At 44.1% G+C, this 22,098-nt stretch overlaps 1 protein-coding gene across 1 annotated transcript; it reads right to left on the bottom strand.

Moving 5' to 3' along the window:
- Positions 1-1,356: 1,356 nt before the first annotated feature.
- Positions 1,357-21,805, bottom strand: lpin2 (lipin 2; the record flags this gene model as incomplete). The annotated part of the gene is made up of 19 exons (XM_080010410.1): positions 21,605-21,805; positions 14,949-15,044; positions 13,585-13,949; positions 12,809-12,916; positions 12,590-12,716; positions 11,701-12,067; positions 11,483-11,582; positions 9,048-9,205; positions 8,676-8,769; positions 8,522-8,591; positions 8,346-8,438; positions 8,058-8,140; positions 7,415-7,562; positions 6,466-6,614; positions 4,179-4,265; positions 3,104-3,256; positions 2,324-2,438; positions 1,745-1,848; positions 1,357-1,501 (listed from the first exon to the last, which is right to left on the bottom strand). The coding sequence occupies exons 1-19, from the start codon at positions 21,794-21,796 to the stop codon at positions 1,357-1,359; spliced, it is 2,754 nt and encodes a 917-aa protein (XP_079866536.1). The 5' UTR covers positions 21,797-21,805.
- Positions 21,806-22,098: the final 293 nt, after the last annotated feature.

Consider the following 22,098-nt stretch of genomic DNA (forward strand, 5'->3'; position numbering starts at 1 on the left):
CACACACACACACACACACACACACACACACACACACACGACAACGGCGTCGGAGAAGATCAATAAATTGTTAAAAAGTTAAAGTCGCCTCGGGGGGCTGGGGGATAACTTTGAGTTGACACGAGCCCCCGTCCCCCGTCCCGGCGACCAGCAGCGCACATCCTTAGAGCATTTAAGACAAAACAAGTCGGATGAAAATTAATAATTTAAACCGATAACGTTAAGTTAAACAATCACTGCATCGTTAACGAAAAAAAAACCTGACGTGAAGTGAAGTTGATGCAAAGTGTGTATATATCATATATAACCGCTCGGACACAACACAAAAAATGAGGGATCACGTTTTTTTTTTCTTCTTCTTCTAAACAGTAAGCTGTACATCGCGTCATGCATCGGCGGTGAAACAACAACAAGTCGTTTGAGGTTGAAATGAGACTTTCAAGGCAAATTCAACGTATTTGTTCTATGCGGACGGTACCGATCCGGTTCTCTTGGCCAAGAAATGACGTTTGGAAAGGAAAAGAAAGGGACTGCCATAAACATGGTCCTGTCGTATCGTCGGGTAAAAAAAAAAGAAAGAAACAACCGGAACAAGGTTGTCTGGGGGGGGGGCGGGGTCGTCTACAGATCTTTGCTTTAATAGTTTCCTTCATTTCGCTCTCGGAGGACGTGGAGAGCGCCGGATTTAAAAAGTGCGGCTTCGGGGGTGGAGCGAGCACCCGGCGGCATCCGCCTGGAGCTGAGCGCAGGGGACTCGGGCCTCTACCCCCCGGACGGGTGCGAGGCGCGGACCTGCCCATCCTGGAAAACGAGGCCAGTCGCCAGAGAGACGCCTCGGGACCGGCGGGCGTCGCCCCCCCCCTGCTGGCCGGATGCCAGCGAGGTGGTCTCCGGATGCCAGCGAGGTGGTCTCCGGATGCCAGCGAGGTGGTCTCCGGATGCCAGCGAGGTGGTCTCCGAGCGCCGTTTTCAAGCTTTACCTCATTTCTTCCATTCAATTAAATAAAAAAAAAAAAAAAAAGAAAAAAAAAAAAAAAAGAAAAAGGAGGTCACAGATTTTCTGCTGTTTTGTGTTTCCTGAACGCATTAACAGTTTTTTCCTACGGAGAGGACATCGAAAACCAACATCCCTGCCAGTGGCTGTGTGTGTGTGTGTGTGTGTGTGTGTGTGTGTGCGTATTTACATGTGAGTGCTTATGTTTACCTGAAGGTATTGGGGATGTACAAGTGTTTCTTGTTGCGTTCAAGTGCATGGCTCCTGTTGCTCATGTGATGTGTGGCACGTGAACGCGCGCGCGCGTGTGTGTGTGTATGTGTGTGTGTGTGTGTGTGTGGGTGTGTTTATGAGTTTTGGGATCAGAGCAGCTCGTTGGGGCTCAGGTCGGGGATGGGTTGCCTCCAGTAGCAGAAGGAGCTGAACTCCGGCAGGATGAAGGCCTGGCTCTGCTCCTTACTCAGCAGCGGGAAGACGTGCTCCACCAGCTCACTCAGCCTGCCGTAGCTGGAGACATGAAGGAAGGAAGGAATGAAAGTCTATCATGGTGATACGATCCTTATAATCAAATTGCAAATCGCCATGGAGACATTTGGGGGACACACACACACACACACACACACACACACACACACACACACACACACACACACACACACACACACACACACACACACACACACACACACACACACACACACACACACACACACACACACACACGACTTGCAGAACTGTCGACGAACTTACGAGGACTTGTTGCCCTTGGTCTGCTCCTGGATCAGCTCTCCCTTGGGGTTGACCGTGAAGATCCGGCACACCGGGACTCCCACCTCCTTGTAGGCAAACACGTCCTAGACGGCACACGAGAGAGGGGGCGGGCTTAAGACAACATCTGAAAAAAATTAGCGCTCAATTATGTAACCTCCGAGAAGCCGTTACTCATCGCGCCCGCTGACACAAACCACTAATCACATCAGCCACAGATTTTCCTGCCCTCCACCTAATGCGCCGATCGGCGCCATTTCGAGATCAAACATTTGAGCGAGAGGGTTTCTGCGTGCGGGTTTCTGCGAGAGCGAGAGCGAGAGAGAGAGAGAGTGTGTGTGTGTGTTGCTGGCTCTCGCCCGGCGCCAGCTGGTTGTTTGTGTTTGTGCAGCTGAGGGAAGAGACACCGCGCCCGGCGAGAGTCCAGACCGGGGGCCTGGGGGGGCCGTACCCCGTCGTGAGCTCAGCCTTTCGGGGTACAGCCATCGAAAATGAGCTCATGTGTCTTCACACCGCGCGAGTCAAGAGCGCCGGCGCGGGAAACAATTGGGCTCGACTCACGTTGGTTCTGTTCCCGAAGGCGGCGTAGAAGGGCTGCTTGTTGTGCTGGAACAGGTTCTTGATGTCGGTGAGGCATTCGATCTTGAAGATCTCCGGCTTCTTCTCGATGACCTCCCTGCAAGCGACAGAGCCGTTAATCTCAAACCCCCCCCCCCGCATCAAGGGGATCACATTTCGTCCCTGGGACCCCAATCTGAGATGTTTAATTCATGTTAGATATGATTTAGTCAAAAAACTCCAGACCGGTCTATGCTACAGTGAAGGGTACAACAGTGAGACCACGATCAAAACAGTCGCTCCGTCATCAGCCGCTTGTCAATAAAATAAAATTTGAGTTCGACTAGGAATCACTTTCCAGGGTGGCTGCAAGGCCCCCAACCCCGCCTTGAGAACTAGTGGCTTGAAGATCTTAGCGGGCGTGAGCTCGGCACAACACACACAATCCGGACTTGTAATAAACACACCGGGGGGGAGTTTCTCTCTCGATCAATAGCCCTGTCTCAAAAAAACTGGAGTCCCAGCTTGAATGTTGGACGGTGGTGGAGGGGCTGAAGAGGATTTGGATTCAGACTCCGGATGTGTGTTGAGGGGGGGAGGAGGCGCAGCAGGGAGGGCAAAGAGTTTCGGGGACAAAGGGAATCTGAGTTTAAGCCGAACGTTTGGGGGGGGGGGGGGGTTGAAAGAGAGAATGAAATCTGAGATGAATGGGGAGGGGGCTGGGTTTCGAGGCGGGAGGGATCTGACGTTGAGACGCCGAGGCGCCCCGCGGTCGCGGCGTACCTGTGGAAAGCCGAGAAGAGGCTGCTGGGGGACAGCATGAGTGGGCCCCGCGGCAGGATGGTGCCGCCGTCGTTCACCCACTGCAGGTAGCCGCGCGTCATGTCCGCCATGCCGATGGCCCGCGCCGAGCAGTACAGGAACTTGTAGCCGTTCCTTCACACGGGAGCAGGAGGGATTATTACTGATCAAGATTATATCAAACTAACTATGAATGACATTATATATATATATATATATATATATATATATATATATATACATACACACACACACACACACACATATACATACACACATACACACACACACACAGTATATAACGCATACCAACACTGATAACGTGATATAAGACTACATATATTCTGGGAATTTGGTTAGCGTGATAGTGATATAACCGGTAGAAGCACCAATAGTTGTCATAACCTATAATCGTAAAATTTGATTTTGTCAATACTGCCCAGGTCTAAATGGTGTCAACTAAGTTTGACAGAGTACTTCAAAAGTAGGTGGATGGTATCAATTCAAACTTTTCTATAATATTCAAATGGCAGTCCACACTGTTTCACAGCAAACAAAGCAACATCTTATCCCCACACAGCTTGGGGGCTCCACATAACACAATACAGAGTTCTACTGTCGAGTGTCCTGACTTTCACCTCCTGTTGCTCTGATCCGGGTCCAAAATAAACGCCAGATTGGGTCTGATTACACTGAGCACAAATTTATGCTTCAACAGTCGAGAGATACAGCACAGATACAGCACAGATACAGCACGCTTGACGAGATGCTTGTTTTCGATCAGATTCAAAAGCGGAAGCTCGCCAGAATGCGGCGGAACGAAAAAACATATCAGCTTTCCAACTCATTTAGGGTCTAATTCGTCGAAAGCGCTGAAACGCTCGCAAATATCAAACTCTCGTCTTTGGAATCCAAACAGTACAGCGTCAGAGCAATGGTTTAACCAAATCAAATTGTGAGACCCTCCCCAATACCCAGCGGTAGTTTTAACTTCACGTCAAATCCAGGTCGGGCGAGTCAGATTATTCTTATCCGATTGCATTTCTCCTGCTCTTACTCGGCTACTGAGTGGTAGAGCTTGGCGATGCCCTGGTGGGTCCAGTCCTTCCCCAGCTGCGGCAGGATCTGTCCAAACACGTCTGACCTGCAACATTAAAAGACAAGAGGAGTGAAGGATTTCCCCGTCTGTGGGACCCACCGCCGCGCGCCGGGCTCCAGAAGCACAGCGGGTGTATGTGCGCACGCGTGCGTGCGTGTGTGTGCGTGTGTGTGCGTGCGCATCGAGACACATAAAGGGAAAAAAAATGAAACACAGCTGTCGTTCAGCCCCCTCAAAATGTCTCCCTGTTTCATCAGAAATGGATAAACGTTGAGAAACGCTGTTTCTTCGCTAATGAGAATCCTTCCCACACACAGGAGGGACTTCCATGTCAGACCTCAAATGGCTGGCTGGCTCCATCCATTCACACAGCGAGAAATGTAAATGGGCTCATTATAGACCCCGGCTTCTTATAACACAGCAACACGTCTCACGGCCACACACACACACACACACACACACACACTGACATACAGACACATGAGAGGGGTCACGGCGATAATAAGCTCCAGTCAATCTGTCCCCGTGTGAAGTGGGCCACGGCGCAGAGCAGGCATCTGAGGAAACGACGTTTAAAACAACAAACGCGGACCTTCCACTAATTAAAAAGCGTACACAATATATAAAGCCTTATTTTTCTGGACTGAATTAATATCTGCTAAATTTGGCCAAGCTCGTACGGAACAGCTTGTGCAGTGTTGGGTTATGAGTTGCTGCAGGCTATAGATAACACTCGGGGAAAGGGAGGGAAGAGTCTCTTTCGCGTGGCCTCGGAAGCTCTCGCCCCGCTGCTCTCTCCGTCTCTCCGTCGAATGCAGCACACCTGCCCTCGCTCGGCGCTTTGAGCGTCGACGGAACGCCGCCACGAGGGGTTGTATTTTATTTGGGGAGCTGCTCGGTTTGCCACGCACACAGGGGGGGCCTTTTCAACAGGGCGAACGACGCGGCGGACTCGTGAGCATCGGCGTCGTGATGATGTGCGCACGGCTCCTCTCTGCAGCGGGGGGGCCTATTGACGTCAATCGATACATTGACATGAAAGCAACTTGCAACTCATTCGGAAATGAGAAGGCTGCAATTTGAAAAAAACAACACCCAGTCCTAGGTGTTTGGTGAACATTAAAGGGGACCTATTATGCTCTATAATGGTACCCAACACGTTTCTGAAGGTTTATGCTGAAAATACCACTCAGATTATGCATTCTAACCATTCTAACATGCCTCTATATCCCCCCCTGTTCTCAGCGGGCTGTTTCAGTGTGTGCCCGCTATAAATGTAATTGAGCTGCCAGACCCCTAGCTCCGTGAGCCAATGGTGTTTAAGCACAAGATCCAGGTGCTGGGAGCCAATGGGGTTTGATTTTCACTTCCGGGTTCCGTTCTATTTAGTCCATAAATGTTCACTGATTTCACCTTATCAGTAAGCCGAAACCTGTTTCAGAACAAATTTGAGGCGAGAAGTAAGCAAACCAGTTGCTGAATCTTCACTCATATAAGATCTACACGGCCTCATTTAAAAGTGAATCCCCACTTTCGTTGCCGTTCTCGAAGCATGCGGGGGCCACCCTGCTGGGATGCACTGCATGCAGGGATTTTCTGTTTCATGTCAGTATAATAAATACATCTACAATAAAAACACTATTTTTATCAGTTTTGTTTGGAGAAACCCACAGCGGATCACACGCCGCAGCCTACAGTCTATCTACCACAAACTTTTAATTATATTTTTTTTAGGAAGAAGCACACAGCATAATTCGCCTGCATTTTCTTCACAGACAGTTTTAATTCCTCTTTCTTTTAAAAGATTTGTGCTGGTCTTCCCAGCGGCGCTTGTCGTTCTCCAGCCGTGGGCAGAGTTACTCTCAGATGGAGGGCGGCTCCAATTCTACTGAAGCCCTAAATGACGTAGATAAGGGCTGCAAATCTGAATGGCTTATTTCACCAGGCAGCACACAAACAACTGACTTATATGTCTTATTTCAGTTTGTGTCATTTAGGCCTATCAGAGACCTAAATGTATGTGCACAAGCACTGAAAAAGCGAGTTTTTCACAATAGGTCCCCCTTTAAAGTCTCTCTCAAACAACTCAAGTAATTTACTTTGGGATTCCCAACGCATGATAAATATATCAGAGGGTTGAAGGACTATAAGAGGAGATTTGAAAATAAACGTCCCTTTGAAATTCCACCATGTCTGTAGCTGACGGAGAACCACTCTGCTTGAACCCAGCGTTGGAAGCACCTACTTGGTGATGGTGCCGTCGATGTCGGAGATGATGACCTTGTCGTCCCAGTTCCACAGGTAGATGGTGCCCTCGCAGCGGCAGGTGCCTTGGTACTGCGTGGTAATGCTGAAGGTCACGTCGTTGGGGCCCTCCTTCAGTTTCAGACTGGCCTGGGGACAGATGGCGGCAGAAATGACGACAGGAAATAAGAGACATTACATACATACATACATACATACATACATACATACATAGATACATACAACAACAAACAAAAAATTGTATTCCAAGTGTGCTTAACCCAAACCAGTATTTAGGTAATATTTATGTTGTTTGGCTAAACATGCAAAGAGCTTTAGAGCCACCTAGAGTCTTCTGTGGGAATGAACACGGTGCTGATCTTAGAAAGCCAGCAGGGGGCGCTCGAACGGACCAAATCCCCGATACCAGGACACAGAATTTGAATTGTTTTTAAGCCGAGCTGCAATTTTGACAAAGGGTTGACAAAACCAGGTTGCAATTCTGTGTGGTATCCGATGGTCATTTCCTCTAAAGCTTTCAGCACTAGAGGGGATTGTCAATCCGGTACAATTTGAAATTCAAATTTTCCTACCAGGGTTCATGATTCCCCAGAAATGTGCCAAATCATGGAATGCATCATCTCAACCTCCAAAGCAGGTATTTTTCAAAGTCTATTGAGAGATTACTAATAAGATGTTTTGATGTGTCAAAGCTTTGTTTTGTTTTTTTTTCCAGAATTAATCCTTACTATTTGAAAATAATTTGTTTTATGGGTAAAAAAGCTTCAACTTATCATATAATACTGTTCAAAACAGTAGCCAAATTCGTTTTTTTGGTTGTTTTTTTTTCTCCCATGTCAAAATATTTTTTTGGGCTCGCCACAAAGACAATTTTGTTGAAAAAAAGAAAAAGTAGAATTGAAAAGTTGATGGCTGAAAGGTGTATTTACTATCTGGTCGGAGGAGAGACGCAACGACTTCCTGTAGATGTGGGAACCGGAGTGAGGCTGAGGCTCCGGCTGGAGTCGCTCCTGGCAGGAGGCAGCGCTGACCTCCTTGGACTCCTCTCCGTCACTGGAGGAGTCCCCCGCTTTAGGCCTACACACGCACACACATTTGTATTAAATATACTGTAAGTACAATACATTTTCAGTTACAAAATGAAGCATGTAATATTTTTGGCAATTCCAACGATATTTAATGACGATAGTAGGGAAACAACATTTAACTGCGTTCCTTTACAAGACAGTTTAATTATGTTTCAGGAAAAAATATATATTTACTTTACATTTTGAATAACTGAATTCCTTTAGACAATTCCAAATTCTCATCACTTGTACTTTTATGAGATACCTGATTATATACTTTAATAACCAGAGGTTGAACAACACAGTACAACATGACTGGGAATCAATGAGGATTTTAATATAACATTGTCTGGGCCACGGAACCCATCTGACTGTTCGGACGACACATAAAACACAGTGACCAATAAAATACAGTGTGTGTGTGTGTGTGTGTGTGTGTGTGTGTGTGTGTGTGTGTGTGTGTGTGTGTGTGTGTGTGTGTGTGTGTGTTAAGACGCTAATTTACTTCAGGGCAAGCGACTCCTGTGATAGGGAGGCTCCTCCCTCCCCCAACTGAGCGTCATCCTTGGTTTCCAGCTTGGTTTCTGACTGGGAGAATTCATAAATATGCAAGTACATGTGTAGCACAACAACACAAATACAAAGTCCAGAGAGTGTAGATCTGCAATTCTAACGTTGGGAGAAACTTATTCACCTCGGTTACAGCACAGTTTTGACTCTTTGATTGGAGAGGCAAAAGAAAGCGGCAAGCAGGTTTCTAAAAGGTTTGAAGACAACAAGCTCCGTTTCATACCTGCTTGATTGTACTGTCAGCCCTCTTTCGCCAGAACCACCAGCGGCCTGACTTCTTTGGCATCTTTTGTTTCACCCATGCCTCTTCGGTAGCCTGGGACATTCAGAAAGTGTTGAAATGACGCTGACTGACCACAACACGCCCCTTTGTGAGCACCGTGTAATAAACAATGTTACCTTTGGCAAATTCTTCTGAAACGCTTGCATACATAGGATCAAGGGTGCGGCTAGCGTCCAGTTGTAATATCTGTGGATTGAGACCAGTCGTTAAGAAAAAGATCAAACTAATATCATGTAATTCACAAATAATGGGCCATTAATGATTACTTACCGATTAGCGATTTTTACAACCAAATTGGGATTATCGATGATTGCTGGATTTTCAGCAAATTCGTGGTAAGTGATGATATGTTCCATAAACTTTTCTGAAAGGGTTAAAAAAAACAAAACAAAAAAAAACCATTTAGAAAATCATACTAATTTTGACAAAAATTAATTTATGGTTAAATCAAACAAATAATGTTATACCTAAGGGCTCATACATTCAAATCTATGAGTATACAATGACTTTTAAGGAATAATATTCGTAAAACTGAACTGATGACCATTTAAAATGGACCGCCTGCAGCTCTGGAATGATGTGCGATTTAGGAGCACTGTGGGTTACGTTGAGAAAGATGAACACTAGAAGAGTTCTTTCTACCTTTGGATATCTCGGCGTTCTCACTGAGGCCTCCACACAGTGAGAGCGTGACGTCGGGGAGATCGCCGGCCGAGTCGGACAGACACTCGGTGCCACTGTCTGCCGCTGCGCTGCCAACCGACTGGGGGGACTGGGATCCAGAGGCCGCCTCCGACTCACTGGAAGCCCAAACACAGCTCATGTGATGCACATGGTCACAAGCCATATCCTAGCGGTTGAAAGTGCTTCCAATTCTATAGATTTTATTATGCCAGGCAGAAATTCCCTTTTTGTAGAGAAGTTAAAAAAAAAAAAAAAGTCACTGGAGGTACTCTTTTTATGCAGACTTTTTCTTTCTTCAGGTTTTAATAGGAAAAAAAAAAAAACCCAAACAAAACTTGACTATTCCTACAGCTGGATATCGGGCAGGATGTCACGATTCAGTATCGATCAGTGCGCGTGCGCGAAAGCTGCATGCTGCCTGTTACGTTGCTCCAACTTTTGAGTCTGCTCCTTAACTTTCTTAACTTTTATTCTCTTTTGTTCGTTCTTGTTTTTTTTCCCCCACTCAACTCTGTGAAGCCCTGCTCTCTCTAACAAAGTTTTTTTTAGAGAGTTTGTGTTTGTTTTTTTCGTGTCGTTTTTATTATGCCGCTTCCACCGGGACACGCTGCCTTTGTTTACTCCAGAGAACAGCTGATCACGCTAATGCCGACCGGCATGGTGGCCAGACCAGCTGATATACCATCTGAACTCTGGAAGAAAACACACCGGGGATGCAGAGGAGGGAAGCAACGTCGGGGGATAAGTGGAGGGTCGAGATGGGACGGGCTTACGGAGAGGAGAAGATTTAAGCCGTGTCTCCCCTCTGTTGTTATGGGAAACGTACGTTTTTAGAGAGACAGTTGTCGTGGGCGGAGGAGAAGAGACGCACTTGCAGTACTGTTGAAAAGTGTATAAAAAAAAATAAAAAAAAGCTCTTATCTTCTAAGCATTTATTTTAAACTCTGAAATTGTATGACATATTTTTTTTATATTTCTTCCACTACAAAATAAAAAAAATCCTCTGAAACAAATGACGCAATTATAATGAAAGCAAGGCATTTAATGAAAACAATTCTATCCTATTGTTTTAAAATAATTAAATGTTACATTCACAACATTTTTCTTGCTCCATTGTCTTCGACCGGAGTAAAGAGCATTTGAAATGTTCAGTTAGAATTCTCATTTAGCTCTGTTTACTGGAGAGATCTAGCTCGAAATAGTTATTGTTTACTTAGAAAGACTGCATTTAGTTAAGTCAATTTTGGGGATGCAGGTGATACGTCCCCTTCAATATTTAGAGCATGTGCATTTGTCCCCTTCATTAAAAAGTTGTGTTTTCCTTTACATAAATAAACATTTCCACCAAAAAAATGAGGCAGAAAAGGCACAAATTGATGCATAACAATTCACCAGAATAGAGAAAATGAAGTGTTTGATGCTCAAAATGTCCTGGGGGAGGGCCCCCGGACCCCACCGCCTAATGTGTCCCCTCCATGTTCAAACAGAACCTACGGCAATGAGCGAGGTGGAGAACGGGCCTTAAATAGGTATTTCCTGAGGCCTCCAAATCATCCCCCCCAGCACAGAGAAAAAGGGAGCCGTTGTTCGAATAGAGGAGACATTCTTGTTTAATCTATTTTTTTAATGTTTCAATATTTTCAAGTAAAATACACTCTTATATAAATGTTTATTCAAGTAACTAATTCTACTGCTCGCACAAAGCTTACAAGGTCTGGACGGAGCTCAAAGCTCCTAGAGATGATTATTCTAACACTTTCATCACAACTCAATTTTAACACCAATAATAATGATAAAAAAATGCTGAACGGAGAATAAATTATTTAATAACGACTTATAAATACTTCTTTCCACGTCGTCCATGCTGCTATTTCACTGGCACTGTGACTTAACTCCCTCCGGCAAGCAGGCAACCAAAACATCTGCCCCTGCAAAGTGACTTATAAAGCTTAATGTCAAACCCTGTTCAGCCATATTAGATCTGCAAGGCCTAATTGCCGCAGTGTACTGTCAACGTTCCCAACAATATACAATTATTTTTTAAATACTGACATTTCCCTCGTCTGCAATTTTGTCACAGACAGTTGGTATTGTTTCCTCTTTCTTTTAAAAGATTTGTGCTGGTCCCTGCAAGCCGTGGGTGGAGTTACTCAGATGGGGAGCAGTTCTAATTCTATTGCGTCTCAATGAGAGGTAGGACTGAGACACAAATCTGAACGGCTTGTTCAAACACATTTTCTGAAATACCCAGCTCATAGAAAACTGACTGGGTTGTTTTATGTCAGAGTTTGTGTGTTCGTAGGCCCATCAGAGACCCGGATGAATGTGCACAAGCCCTGCAAAAGCCAGTTTTTCATAATAGGTCTCCTTTAATATTTTTTCAGTGAACTAACCTTTTAGGGAAGTAACGTGCAACAACATCAGGTTCAAGTACATTCAGGTCATCTAGGTAGATATCGTCGGGACCCTGGTGCTGGCTCCTCTTTGGGACCCCTTTATGCAACGAGAGAAACATTCAACACAAAAACGCAGGAGAGAAAAAAAAAAAATACTAATAATCAATAAAAAATAATAAGAAAAAAAAACTGTCCGGCGGTCGGCCCTTTCTCACCTTTCTTCTTGGACGGTGAGTCACACTTGGAGATTTCTCCCACGTCCGCCAGCACCTGGGCGGAGGCATGAGTTGTGAGGCTGTTGGAAGGGGTGGAGGTCGCGAAGTAGGAGGGCGGGACGTCCAGGGGCTCTGACGGAGATTCGTTGTGGATCGAGGCTAAAGAGCATGTGCGTATCACGGCGATGGGGGTCAGTGGCTCGGGCTTGACGATGGTGCGCAGCGGGCTGCGGCCGTGGTCCATGATGATCAGCGGCTCGGCGCCACGCCGCATCGCGTCCGAGCTGAGGATGACGCGGAAGTGGGTGCTCTCCGACGGGGTGATGGTCACTGTTTTGGGCAGCTCCGGCCTCTCCTTCTTGGCGACCTGATAAGAGGATACGGAGAGAAGTTTAATCAGTTTAATGGAAGGATTGAAGGGCAGAGGCGAAAGAAGTACTCTTTTACTTTCTCTCTTTTACTTTTACTTTATGTAAAAGTGCAAATACCCTGACACATAATTACTCTAGTAGAAGTACCACATTGCCTGTTCTACTTAAGTAAAAGTAATGTAGGTATAGGTAAGGTAATGTAAGTAAAAGTACTTGTCAAATTAAGTTCCCATGTAACAGCCTAGAATACAGAAAAAAAACGATCTGTATTTAAAAATATATATGAAGAAAAATTCTGATTTATTTAAAAAATAAAGTAACGCGACTGTTTGAAATGTAGTAGAGAAAAAAGTCTAGATTTTTTTTTTGAAATGTAGCGGGGTAAAAATAGACCAAATAGACTAGTTCAGACCCTTGAAAAATATAGTACAGAACAGTAACAAAGTACTTCTACTTTCTCGCCCTCCACCACTGGGTGGGGGTGGGTTCCTCGGTGAAAGGCATCTGGAGGAGCTTACCCTGGTGGATGCGGGGAACTCTCCCCAGGTCCACTGCATGTGGGACTCGGCTCGGAGCATGCTCTCCGACGGCCTCACCAACAGCTCTGAGTCGCTTTTGGGGGAGAAGGCCTGCGACAAGCCGTGACTGGAAGGACGGACGGAGACACTCAATAACGCACAGACAGTATTCACAGTAATAGTACAACTCATACAGTGCGTGCAGCTATAACTCTGTACCTGTCGGCCGCAGTCCAGTCGCCGTCAGAATACGGGTAGCTGTCTTGATTGTGTCTGGCTGCGGGTAACTTGGGGTCGATATCGCGTATGGTGTTCATGGACGGTGACCTGAAACCAACAGACCTATGGTCAACAGACCTGTTATTCAATGTGAATGTAAATACATGCCGGGCGTTGAGCAGGATCTCACGATTGAATTCGATATAGATTGAAACCGACATTGGGGCTTACAACACGATTTTATATCAATATACAGTATCTTTACATTTAATACAAATGAGAATTACTACCAACTTTTCGGTATACCATCTGACATGCGTAATAAAAATATTTCACATTACAGATGAACAAGAATTCAGGAATTAAATATTTCCATTCATTTGTGACTGTGGTGGGAAAATAGTTGCATAACTTCCAACAAAGACATCACAATTTTCGAATCCATTCAGAAATGGAAAGAATAGAATTTGAATTTACCCAGCCCTTATCATTAGTGAGGTTGAGAATAAATATTTTGTTAAAAAGAAAAAATAATTAAAAAAAATTAAAATTTTAAAAAGTTCAACAAATAAAAGTGAAATTATTTTGGTGCGAAACATGTGCAATTCATTCAATGACCACTAGGGGCCCAAGTTTGGGACTCCTTGACCTATATAATTGTTTTGGATGTTTAAATGTCATATGAAATGTCATATGAATCAGTAGAGTTGAATTGTATCGGAGTATTGACTTAAATCTACTTTGTTCAAGAACCTCTGTGCCGAGCATGGACCGACCTTGATGCGTGCGCAGTGGCCTCCTCGTCAGAGCTCAGCTCCAGCTCAAAGATGTTCTCTATCTGCCCGGTGCCGCCGGTAGCAGCAGCGGTGGTGGTGGTGGTAGCGGTGGGCGTGTTAGCAGCATTTGGGTTTGCAGTATTGTGGGCCATGGGTGGAGTCAGCTCCTCTCTGCGGGGGTCTCCTTTGTGCTTCTTCCTCCTCTTCTTCTTCTTTTTGATGCCCACTGTGCTTAGGGCAGGAGGCTCGGGGTCGATAGGGTGATACTCCAGGTCCTGCGACACCATGTGCTCCACCTCGGTGATCCAGAACATGTGGCCATCGGTGGGGATGGGGGAAGTGGCCAGATGGGCTGGGACTATCTGCTCCAGAGAAGACCAGAGAAGATAAAAGGGAATTTGATATGAATAATGGACTTGAGCCCAGGAAGCGTAAGTTATGTTCAAAAAAAATGAGGGAAGCCTATGACTTTGAGACGTTGTTGTTGTTGTTGTTGTTGAACCATCTCACAGACTTCTTGCATATTTGGCACAGAACCTGTTTTGAAGTGTGTATAACAACTTGCGTTACAGCCTCTGTTTGCTCAAACAAAACTTGACACGGGAAAAAAAAGTGCTCAACACTTCCACTTAATGTTTGCTGCAGGCTATCTATAACTTTATGTCACTGTGGCCTTGTATACTGTAGTGTTTCAAAAAGCACAGCCGACCACCACTAAGGACAACAGCAGCATGCAACAGAAATTCACTTACTGCAGCCACCTGATTGTTAATTATTTGTCCAAGGAATATAATAATAATATTATTAATAATAATAATAATAATAATAATAATAACCTTAGATCACAACTTTGTATCTTAATAAATCTATCCAGGAAAGGCACAGCGCTGTGGACGGCACAAAGTCCACGCACTGTCTGGTACTTGCTGGATTGCTTTACATTCAATGCAGTTCCCTCATTTTACTGAGGAGGAAGATCAATCGCTTTAGCAACACTACATGCTCTTTTAATGAACATTATTACCAAAATGAGTGAATCCTTGCAAGCTGTGAAAAGATTACTGCTAAAAAGAAGAAAGAAAAAAAAAAAAAAAAAAAAAAAAGTAAAAGGAGCGAGCAAAAATTGTTCCTTTATTTGTTCGTTTTATTCAACGAGACAGTATCTTTTAGCGATTTCACTCTTACGCAAGAAGCTCTTGGGACAGGACTTGCAAAAAAAAAGGCATAACTTTGAAAGTAACGCTCTGTGATGAATGCCAATAATTTTATATTCAATCTCGAGAATTATTTATATTTATATTTTTATCAAAATCATTTTCGAGAAACATCTAGATTTTCCTTCATATGGTTGGTTAGAATCTCACATTCAGCTGCTCAGTCTCCTGGACGAAAAAGGCCTCCCCATTGTCCCCAAGCTTCATGTGCAGGTCCACTGTCTCACCATTCACTTCAATGTCGATCTGAAAGGACAGAACACAGAACAGAATAGCCTTGAAAATGGTGTCATGTCATGGAAATCGATTGAATGAGAATTTTGGACAATACAATTCAAAAAGTATTCAAAATTACTCGAGTGGTTTATCCTCAAGTCATTTTTCTCATCACTTCCAATTGGGATTTTGGCTATTGTAATATAGTTCAATGTCGTCTTTAAGGCTGCGTCAGAGTAAAGTCATTTTCTGAACATCATAAACTGTTCTTGTTGTTCTAAGCAATGGCTCTGGCTGTCTGGTCATAATATCCACCTTACAAATAGTTGTGTCTTAAAAATTTCTTGTGTGTTAATATCTTATGAAAGCACCAACAGTCCTCCCCAAAATACCGTCAAATTATGATATTTAAGTATAATAAAAAAAATATATAATTTTGATTTGGCAATGTGGCATACAGATACGGTAACATACACTACTCACAAAAGGTTAGGGATATTCGGCTTTCGGGTGAAATTTAGGATGAACCTAAGATGCACTATATCCTTTACAGGTGAACTTAACTTGACCTTCTCTAAACTTGTGAATGCACATGTCCAACTGTTCAATGTTTCAGTACTTTTTGCACAACTTGCTGTTCTCTAACAAGGAGCTGAACGGCAAAATTCACAACAGGTGTTTGATCCATGAATCGACCAATACATTTCCTGGTTCAATTAGAATTGGTATTCAAACAGTCCTCTTCATCATGCTGTTCACATTTTGACATCATGAAACCAAGACGACACCTAACAATTGATCAACAGTCCCTCGCCATTGAGGCTTCAAACAGGATGTTCTCAGAGGGAAGTGGCCACTGAGCTTAGAGTGTCATCAGCAGGTTGCAACAGAGATAGTCACAGAAAGGCATAGAAGTGGACGTGCTTTGGCCACATCCCACACTGATGACCGCTTCATTGTGAACAGTGCCCTGTGGAACCGGATGATGAATGCCACTCAACTCCAGGCACATTGAAGGGAGGTGAGAGGCACCCAAGTGTCACATCAGACCGTTTGAAACCGTTTACATCAGCATCGTCTGTTTTGCTAGACAACCTGCAAGGGTACCTGACCACACCACCAGGCACATGCATCATCGTCTTGCAGGGGCCAGGGAGCATTTACACTGGACGAGGGACCAGTGGCCTCAGTGCTGTTCTCTGATGAAAGTCCATTCATGTTGAGCAGAAATGATGGCCGCCACGATGTTGGAGACGTCAAGGAGAGCGCTATGCATCAGCCACTGTTGTCACCAGAGGAGCCTTTGGTGGTGGTGGTGTTATAGTGTGGGCAGGTGTGTCTAGTCAATACAGAACTGCCCTACACTTTGTGAATGGTACAGTGACAAGCCCGTACTACCTGAATAACATCATTAATCCAGTCATTGTGCCCCTGCATGAACAACACAGGCCTCATTTCATCTTCATGGACGACAATGCTCCAGCTCATGGAGGTCGCATAATTAGGGAACGGCTGCTGGAGACTGGGGCACCTCAAATGGAGTGGCCTGCACTTTCTTCAGACCTGAATCCCATAGAAAACCTGTGGGATCAGCTGAGTCACCGTGTAGAGGCTCGTCACTCTGTACCCCAGAACCTCAATGACCTGAGGGCCGCCCTTCAAGAAGAGTGGGGGGCCAGGCCTCAGCAGACAATAAGTTGACTTGTGAACAGCATGAGACGTGGTTGTCAAGCTGTAATTGATGCTCAAGGGCACATGACAAGTTATTGAGACATTGACATTTTTTGTTGTGGTGTACCCTCCACTGTTGTTGGCTTTTGTTTCAATAAATTGTTTGAGATGAGGAAATCACCATTGCTTGCTTCTACTTAAATTGCACCATTGCATGCTTCTACTTATCTTTGACAAAGATATGTGTTAGCGTAATTGTTCATTCCATTTCAAAAGGTGAAAGAACCATTGCTTTAACATGGTGTTAACAAATACAAAATATGGCAAAATTTAATATCGTTGAGAATTATGCATTACTTTAATTGTCAGCTGGACCAGGAGATCATTTTAAGGCAGGTTTCTCACCAATATCATTCACATTTTCCAAAACCCGAAAATGAAGACAATATAAAAAAAATCTAAAAATGCATTTTTAATGGGTCCATTAGTGACGACACCTGAGGGAACAGCCGCACGCAGTCCTTCAATCAGGAACCAGCAAAATCGGGTCCCTATCACCTGCTGGATGACAGCCAGATCCACAGCATGGCACTGATCTACCCGTGTATCATTTCTACCCGCCACCCACCTGGCACAGGGAAGGGAAATAATATACAAGGAAAACCACCATCATGCCTTGTGAATTCATTCATATAAACTTAGAATGAACCTTTAGTAACGATTAAATAACCTTTTTCCAGAAAAGACCTAGCCAAGAAAGCAGCGTGATTTAAAAAAAAAAAAAAAAAAAAAAAAAAAAAAAAGGGGTATATCATCAGAAAAGCATTTTCCAGGCCACAGAGAACGGCCTCACTGAACCTAATTAGCGACTAGGGCCGCCGGGCTCCCCTGTCCTCCAGCCAGCCAAGAGACCAGGGCCGCTAAGTATTGCCAAGCAAAACCCCCAGCAGAATTCGGGCAATTCAGAAATGTGACACTACAAAAAGAGGAAACCAGGCCACGTCTGGCAGAGACTAAAGAGAGGGAGAGGGCCCAATTAGACTGTGCCCGCCCAGTCTCACAAACCAATACCAGCTCTTTAATACAAATCCCAAAACGACGGCAATGGCATTCTATTGATCTTGGTGCCTGTGCCCTGCCAGGTCACCCGCTGCAGAAAACCTTTCCTGTCTGTGTGGCTTAAACATACCCCCATAGGGCTGGCGGTGCCAATTTATGTGCAGCGGGTGACGCCTCAGAATCTCAATGCACAGTTGATAATGGGCCAGAATAAATTTAAGGGCTCTCCACACCCTTGAACTTAATGACGCTGCTCTGACGCCGCTCTGCGAGTACCCTTTTGCAATATTGGATTTATCGATTGGCAGCCACTATGTTTCATTTTACTTATTTATCAGTGGCAACCAGACAGGAACTCACTCGTGTGTAAGTGTTCCCTGCTGAGCACAGTTTGTACCCTGGGAAGGGAAAAGACAAGCAGTCAATCGGCACTGGATGAGACCAGTTCATACACACACACACACACTCGGGGAATGGGATTTTAAGGTCTTGCTTATCCACATAATAATTTGGAAAGCAATCTGATACATTCATAATTATTAACCATCAGGCTTTGCTGCAGCGCTCCGTTTCACATGCCCCCCCCCCCCTTCTATACATGAAGTCTTAGCCTGTTGCCATAGGAACCATTCATTCATCCATTCCTCCCACCAAGCCTATCAGCATTCTGGGTAGATAGCTAGGCAGCTTACACCCTCCTCAAGTCTACCCACTCTGTTTTCTTCAATTGAAAGGTCTTTTATTGGTTAATAAGATACAAAATAATTAATTTTTTTATTATTGGATAGCTAAGGTCAGTGCTGTATAATATTTTTTATTTTATTCTTAACTATTAAAGTATGTACAGTATGTGTGTTTTGTGTGTGATTATACAAAACACATATACGAACCGCCACAGTCTTCAAGGTTTGCCCTAACCTATTTCCCTGACAGCAGGTCCAGGTTTGTCAAATATTTATGCAGGCTATCCTCCATCTATTCACTAATGTTGAAGAAAAGAACCAGGAAACAAGCTTAACTTTCTTGCTTTATACATCAATGATTTACGCCCGCAGCAGGCACCAGAACAATTCGGCTCCCTTGAGAGAACACTAAAAATAGCCACTCTTTCTTGACCATGATTAATGTCATCCGACCTGCAGCCAACGGCAGCTAGCAGTAATCATCTGGGGGTGGGGTTGAACGTTTTACCTTAAATCATTTATTGATATGGAATGAGTTCTAAATTTCCAATTTTACAAGAATTGATAAGCTATATCACCGTTACTTGATGTTGAGCAGCTGACTTCAAGAATGACAAGTCAATAGCAACAACTCCAACGCCCCCCCCAAAAAAAAAAAAAACAATCTCTTACAAACAAAAAGCATCAATATGCTTAATGTATATTGGCTTAATATGCTTAAGCATTTGTCAAATTATTATGGCAATACACTACTGGAATGCAGCTTTTATTATGTAAAAAAAAAAAAATGTCATGAGTTAAGATGAGATGAGGCAGAAAGAGTAACTACACAGCAAACTCTTTAAAAATTAAATAGGAATGGAATTGCTCAAAAGCAGTTTTTACAAATGACTTCACTAATGGGTTTAACTAAAGCCCCAAATGGAAGAATACACCAACCCATAAGTAATAACACTACATTACTTTTGTGGATACTTTTTACTGTTATTATTTAAATCCTTAAACACAAATGTCTCTTTTGAAAGGAGGACAACTATATGTTGACTCGGGTGGCATAGTGCAGGAGGTAGAGCGGGTTGTCCAGTAATCAAAGGGTTCCTGGTTCGATCCCCTGCTCCTCCCCGGCAGCGAGCAGAAGTGTCCTTGAGCAAGACACTGAACACGTAACTGCTCTGGAAGAGGCGGGTGGGCGCCTTGCACGGTTGCCGCCACCATCTATGTGTGAATGTGTGTGAACGTGAGGCGCGTATTGTCTGAGTGGTTGCAAGATTAGAAAAGCGCTATATAAGAAGATATACAGTATAAGATGCAGACCATTTACTCTCCGAGTAAAACCTCCTTCTTAGACAGAAATAGGCGCTGGATAAACATTAACAATTTATGCTTGTAATTCCTCTTCACCTCCTGAATGCAACACAGCTGCCAGACCGGTTGCTTTTAGCCCATATTTAAACCGCCATGAACCAAGAGAGCACACAAGTTTACGCACGACAGGTCTATTTCAGCCAGCTAAACAGAGAGCGAGACAGGGTTATGTTTTCTTTATGTTTTTTTTCTTGCCTTAGTAGCAACATCTGTATGTCTTATTTTAGAGATGCATCCAAAGACCAATTTCTGTTTTCTTACATGGAAGCTGCTTTTTACTCCCTTTCACAGCATTATATGGGAACTCAATGTGTTGTGGAGTTGAGTAAATTGCATGAAGGACAGGCGGCATTATGAAGGCTGAGGGCCGTGAAATATTGGACCTATTTCTCGATGGAATGTACCTTTTTATAATATAACAGCAGATCCAAATAACTATCATTTATTCAATTGTGCTTGATTCAAATGCAATATCATTAACCTCAGCCAAAATAGTTTACCGATGAAATAGTCACAATATCCATATCAAGCGACTACCGGGCAGTAAGACTCAATACAGAAAGACCATTCCTACATTGTAAATAATGTAAGATTTGCACATTGAACGGATGCAATGTCATTGACAATCCCTTTTCTACTGCTAAATGATGCGCATACACATGTTCTTTTTTATGGACGTACACTTTAACACGTTCCACACTTTTAGATATGTTATATAGATATGAGCCTACACACACCAAAATCTGTTGATGAATGAGGGCTCTAGATCGACAGAGATAATAACTGTTCCAAGCTGAAACTTAGTGAGGAATCCGGAGTATGTTGAAGGGCTTCAAGGAGACCGGGACCTGAGGGCTCCCAAACTCAAAGGGGACCTATTATGCAAAGCTCACTCAGGTTCTCAGCGCTTGAGTGCATACATCTTGGCCTCTGATGGGCCTACTAACACACAAACTGTGAAATAGGACAACCCAGTCAGTTCTTTGTGAGCTCTCAGTTTTAGATAACATGCGAGCTGTTCGTCTTTGTGACTCAGCGCTACGTAGCATTGAGAGACATTCGAATCAGAACCGCCCTCCATCTGAGTAGCTCCACCCAGGGCTGGAGCGCGACCGGACTTGCTGGCAGGAGAAGTGCACTGTTGTTTGCTTACAGACCAGCACAAATCTTTTAAAAGAAAGAGGAATTAAAACAAACGGTCTGTGACAAAACTGCAGATGAGGGAAATTTAAGAATTAATTCTGCTGTGTTTCTTTCTGTAAATGTATTAAAGCGCGAACCCCATTGGCTCACAGAACCGGGAACTTGTGCTCAAACCCCATTGGCTCAGAAACTAGGGGCTTGGCTGCTCATTTACAATTAAAGCCACACACAGAAAACAGCCGTTTTGGAACACAATGGTATAGAGGCATGCTAGAATGGCTCGAATGCATAATCTGAAAAAAAATAAATAAATAAATAAAAAAAACCTTCAAAAACATGTTTTGGGGACCTCAGAGACCTATATTAACTTGTGTAAAAAGGAGCGTAATATGTCCTCTTTAACAGGTGTGTATTTCAAACATCCCCCAGATAACAAGACAACCAACGCTAATTCCTTTGTCAATGGCTTGAAGTACAGACGCCAAAGTAGATATCTTTCAAAGAGGCATTACACTGATCAGATAAGAAATTCAGAAGGACTTCTGTTGAGACTGGGGTAATAGTGAGACGCTTCAACATCCACATGACGTCATCAATATAAAACATTTGAGCAGTGGTTATCGGGAGATTTATTCGTCTCCATTTTCAATGAATCTTCCCGCTACTCACCACTTTTTCCTTCGAGCGCAGCACCCCCAGCTTGCCAAAGCGCACATGGAAAGGTGAGCACTGGTAGGTGCCGTCTCTCTGGCGAACCACCACCACATCGATGCAGCCGGACAGCGTGGCCTGGTTGATGCCCTTGTACAGTTCCTTGACGGTCACCAGCACCTGCCCCGCCAGCTGGCCCACATAGTTCATGGTGTCCGCCTAGAAAGAGGGTGGAATCAGCAGAATAAGAGGAGCACGGACAGATGGTTCTCCTACAGTCATGACTGTCAGAGAAACGGCGAACCTTTACTCGAATTAATTTTGTTTCCTTTCACACTGCTGCCTCCAATAATGACTCGACTGTGTCTTACTCTGAAAACCGTTACTGAATTTGAGAATCATAGCCGCTATTTTTATTAGTCTATTATCATCCCCATTTTCATCACACCCCATGTTTTCATTACTATTTTGATTGGATCCTGGAAAGAGGGCTTAGGAAGCGACAATGAGAA

Source organism: Zeus faber (assembly GCF_960531495.2).
Source record: "Zeus faber genome assembly, chromosome: 12".
Lineage (NCBI taxonomy): Eukaryota > Metazoa > Chordata > Actinopteri > Zeiformes > Zeidae > Zeus > Zeus faber.